The sequence below is a fragment of the Etheostoma spectabile genome, chromosome 1 (genome assembly GCF_008692095.1).
Source record: "Etheostoma spectabile isolate EspeVRDwgs_2016 chromosome 1, UIUC_Espe_1.0, whole genome shotgun sequence".
Taxonomy (NCBI): Eukaryota; Metazoa; Chordata; class Actinopteri; order Perciformes; family Percidae; genus Etheostoma; species Etheostoma spectabile.
Window position 1 is genome coordinate 23766861 of NC_045733.1, and position 5388 is coordinate 23772248.

The following is a 5388-nucleotide window of genomic DNA, read 5'->3' on the forward strand; positions in this document are numbered from 1 at the left end:
CCCCCCCCCCCCCCCCCCCACACACACACACACACACACACACATACACACACACTTTTTATTGTCAAAATAGCCTTTGTAGTTTGGTATAAATCCACCACACATGTTCCCCAAAGGGTCATAACTCTCACAGTAACCAGATTCCTTTATTTGAGCTCAACAGCACCCTCTAAAGCAAGGAGGAGAGATTCCAGCCTCAACTCTTTTACCTCCTTTCTGAGAGATAGCAAATTGCAGCATATTCAAAGTCCCCCTTCTTCTCTAAAAAAATAAAAATAAATAAGTGTTACTTTTTTACTTCTCTTGGATGTATGAGCTTCACTGTGCATAATGATGCACGAGGAGAGTTTGTCACTAATTGTTTTAAAGTTCACCTGCTTAGGAGGAAGGATTCTCTGTGCTCACCTCACATCTGAGTTTAACATGTATACAAACGAGCATCATTTTGTGACATCACAACTAGTTTGGAAGCCAAACTGGAAGCCTCCAGTGCTCATACACTGAGAGCAGAAGAAGACAACAACTTGTTTCCAGCAGTTAAACTAGAATATTCTTTGCATGTTAATTTAAATTAATGGTTTTGCAGTATTGTTATTTGTAGAACATTTTAAATGACTTAAAACATGTCTGGAATTGGATCTTTTAAGTTATTAGCCCAGGTCTAAATTGGTTGCTATCTTCTAGTGTTGTTGAGAATTGGTGTTCATCTCTGAGTGACGCTGCAACAGAAAGAGAATTTGGGGACAGCCTTTGAAATCTTCATCAACCTGGTGTTGTCTGGTCTAATTCCTTCACAATGTTTGGGTGTTGCAAGATGTTAATAAATTATGATTAAATGAGACATAAAGTCTTCTCTAACTTCTATGACATGCTTGAACTGCTTGCAGGGTGATGAAGGGGGCGAGCGGGTGCTGCAGAAGAAATGGACGACCTTCCTGAAGGCCCAGCTGTTGTGTTCCCTCCCAGATGACGGCTTTCCCTTCAACATCATCCAGGACATGTTTGTCCTGAAGCCCATGGGAGACAGCTGGGAGAGCACTGTCTTCTATGGTGTCTTCACCTCCCAGTGGTAAGAAACATACAAAGGGTCCTATCTTGCACCCGGTGCAGTGCAACGCAAGGCCCAACGCAAGTGTTTTTGCTTGTTTAACACCGACGCAGTTGTCAATTTCCCGTCCAGCGCCTATGTTGTTTAAACAGCAAATGCACCTGCGCCCGTGGGCGTGCTGGTCTTACAGGGTGGTGTTTTCAGTTGAATTCTTAGCTTATTGCTATCTTGAGACAGCAGGAAGTGATTGCGCCATTGACCAACAAAAACCTGGTCTAAAGTCAATTGCAAAACATTTCATTGTTATTTTAACAGCAAATTGGTAAAAAGCGCCCATGGCTTATGCACAACGCACACACTATGCTTGTTTTATACACACAGGGAAGGGCAGCAGTACACAAACATGTAAAAGATAAAATCAGATAAATCAGATAAAATATTTGATAAAATCAGATTTACGGTACTATTCAGGTTATGTTTATGCACAAACAGACGCTTGAATTGACACAGCTCACACACCATCTTGAGCCAGTTTATTTTTTTTATGTCTGCACTCAGACTTGGCAAGTTGCCTTTTTCTTACTTGGCTCCTCTGAATTTAGAGCAGCTTTAATGCGCTTAAACACTAACACAAGCCCATGCAACCCCAATGTCTAATTAATGTATCAACAAAATAAAGGTTTTAATATGGAAACGATACAAGTGCCCACTCTAACTGCTCTCCAGACAGATGTTGCTGCTCCAGTTTACAGAATAAAATGCAGAAAGGATGGATTGGGTAAAAAGAAATGAAAACATGCATTCAACTAGGGGTAATGTATACATTTAAATATGTGTTCACAGGAATAAAGGAGCATCAGGCAGCTCAGCGGTGTGCGCTTTCACCATGGCACAGGTGGAAAGAGCCTTCAGCGGGCGCTACCGAGAGGTCAACAGAGAGACACAGCAGTGGTACACCTACAACCATCCAGTGCCAGAACCCCGGCCCGGGGCGGTGAGTGGTGTAGGAAATATCCTATGACAAACAATTGTTTTTTTTTTGTTTTTTTTGGTTCAGTCAGTGCCTATGTTCATTCATCCAGCACCAGTCTCTATTCACTCTGCTCACATAAGAGACACAACACAACAGCAATGCTACAAAACATTCCCAGTTGTAACTGTAGACAGATGTTTGTTTTCTTTTTTGGGTGGGGGGGGGCTGTTCAACAAGTGAGCTTGATGTAAATCAGATGTTCTTCTTTCTCTCTTGCTGACTAAACGCTTCATAAGTACCTGGAATAAAACAAATAAACATAAAAGCTTAAAACCCATAGATATTAGCTTTAAAAACATGGTTACAAACTTCTATATCAGCCAATCCCACAATTTCAAGGTCTACAATCCTAAAATTGTACTTAACCATTGTACTGTATTCTGTACTTTCAAATGTTACCTCACCTCAAACTTAATGTACTTCCTAAGTAAAACTGGCTAATACCGGTCAGTACAATATCCTGCTTCATTTAGTACTTCCAGGTCTACTTAAATAAGTAGAGATTAAGTTTTAATTTCTAATTCTCTCCCTCACAGTGCGTAACTAAACACGCCAGTCAAATGGGTATCAAGTCGTCCTTACACATGCCTGATAAAGTGCTCAACTTTGTCAAGGACCATTTCCTTATGGACAGCGTGATCCGCAGCGCTCCCCTGCTGCTGAAACGCAGCGTGCGCTACACTCAGATCGCCGTGCACAAGATCCAAGGCATGGAGAGGGCCTACGACGTGCTCTTCATCGGAACAGGTACAGCTCATTACACAACGACAGCCAGTTATTTGTCATTTCATAGGTCTTTCCATAAATCTTTAAATGGAAAAAGATTTAAGAGTTTCTAAAAGTACACTCACTCTATCTTCAACGTGAACATTGCTTTTGTGTTTTTAAAACAGTAGAAGTTGCGTTCTCTAACGCACAGACTGTCTGCTGCCTTCAATAGAAGTCACTTCCACTCCTCCCCTGTGTCTTTCAGATGACGGAAAGCTCCATAAGGCCATCAATGCCAATGATAAGATGCACATCATAGAGGAGATAATACTTTTTCCTGAGCCTGTGCAACACATCGAACTTGATCCTCAGAGGGTAAATCGCAACTCTTTCATCTTAATACATATCTATAATCAATATTGTCACACAGGTTTTTATCAGTTTTATATTTCATGTTATGTTTCATATTTCAAATCCATAAAATAAAATCAAAAATGTGGATTTATCGGAGCAGAAGCTGGCTTTCTTTCCACAGGGGCTGTTGAGTTTTCTTGTAAGATATAGCAGAGTCTTGAACAACGTTTCCGATCCTCTCTGGCTGTTTACCCCTGAGCTAAATTTCATTACCTGTCTCTCTCTATTACATAATGGCCTCTGCCCGAGCCAAATCAGCCAAAAAGCAATCTTATCTAAGATTATGTCATTCTAATAAAGTCTAAGATACTTTATGTGAGTATATTCTTAGCTCCAGATAGGGATATGAAAGACGGACATAATCCACATGATGTTTGTTTATACTGCTAAATAAGATGGTCTAAATATAGACTGCACTTTTGGGAACGAAGGGGTGCGCTGTACATCAGTATCAACGTCGCATTTATACTGAAAATGCATTTCTGGATAATAGTCTACTTCTACACAATGATAGGTCATGCTTGAAAAGTGATTAAAGCAAAAGAATAAATAAAAAAGAAGACAATGTTGTGTAGCAAGCACTTGAGCGATTGTTGCCATGTGATTTTGACCACAATCAAATTACTTGGCTTGCACCAAATATTTTGTTTAGGTTACATTCTTTTATTTGTGCAAAGTAATTGTTTTAGCATGGTTTCCCTTTCTGAAATCAGAAATAAATAACCAAAAGCAGAAGTTCTGTTTGGCCCTTTAATCCTTTTGATAAGGAATTTGTATCACACATGTTGTTTTTTTTCTTCTGCAGGGTCTGTTGTTTGTGTCGTCCAATTCTGGGCTGGTGGAAGTTCCTGTGGCCAACTGCTCCAACTACCTAAGTTGTGGAGAGTGTGTGTTGTCCAGAGACCCATACTGCGCTTGGACCGGGCGGCTGTGTCGGGACGTCAGGATGGCTCCACCGGACAGGTGAGAGATATCACACACACACACACACACACACTAGGTGAAAACAATACCAGCTTCATTGTCGCGGCTGGTAAAAATCAAATAAAGCAAGAATTACCTATCATGTTCATCCTATGGTTGATGGTAGACACGGGGGGCACAGTTACAAATTCTATTCAATCCTAAACTATTACTAAACTTTCACTTTTAATTTGTTAATTTGTTCAACTTGTTCATTAAGCCACCTTAATAGATTTTTTTTCATATGTAAAAATATTTCTTTACATTCAGTAGACATTAGATAAATGTGTTTTTGCTGCATTAGCTGTAAGCATGCACTCAAACAAACTCATAAAATAAGCATGCAAAGCCCCTAGTCGTGCTTGAACAAGAAGCTCTAAAAAGAAGATTGTTCTCTTAGTCATACTGACAAAGCTATTCTCACTGGTGTTACAATGACAGACTTCAAGTTAAATGAGTGCGTCCATACAAGGTGTCTCTCATAACAGCTGCTGTCCCTCACCCTGTTGTTTTGCTTGGTATGTTTTCTCAGTCACTGGCAGCAGGATGTGGAGGAGGCCGATACATCAGCGATTTGCAACAGGACTTTTCCCAGCACAAGATCTGCCAGACCAGTAGTTTCTCGTAAGTATGTTCATTTTGTGTAGTGGTCTGTAATTAAAGTGTTGTCCTCTAACGTACACCACAACATCATGCACATAAAGGCATCAGAAGAATCAATCCCATGTTCTAGATTTGTATGAAAGCAGGTTAAACCGAGCAGTTCTGTGTAAAAGAATTAATGTTAATTATATGTTTGAATTGGAAATTTTAAATTATGATGTGATATAGATACTGTAGTTACTGAAAATACACTTATAAATAACTAATCCACCAAATATTTAAAGGTCTTGCTTTTTTGACAAGAGTTACTGTAGATGAGAAGATCAAGCTCCTCACTCTCAAAACCTCAACTTGTCTTTTTTACACTGTACTTATTGAACAAACAAGATATAACATGTGGACAGAGCAAGGCTAGCTGTTTCTAGTCTTTTTGCTAAGCTAACGGCCTCCTGGCTCTAGCTTCATATTTAACAGACCGATGTGAGAGTGGTATCAATCTTCTCAAAATGTTGAACTATTCCTTGAATTTAGTAGCTTGGTTGACACCCAACCCTTCTCAGTTGTAACTGATAGTGTTACAACATTTTGAAGGTTCATTCAGCTTATTTCCACGGGGGCG

At 39.9% G+C, this 5388-nt stretch overlaps 1 protein-coding gene across 1 annotated transcript in view; it reads left to right on the forward strand.

The window, feature by feature from the left end:
- The window catches only part of LOC116675346 (semaphorin-4B), a gene marked incomplete at its 5' end in the record, with an annotated part of 29543 nt that overhangs the window by 22593 nt on the left and 1562 nt on the right, over positions 1–5388 (forward strand). Inside the window, 6 exon segments of the mRNA XM_032507244.1 lie at positions 888–1069; positions 1892–2042; positions 2618–2828; positions 3055–3164; positions 4009–4166; positions 4699–4790. Of these exon segments, the coding sequence (XP_032363135.1) occupies positions 888–1069; positions 1892–2042; positions 2618–2828; positions 3055–3164; positions 4009–4166; positions 4699–4790 (904 nt within the window).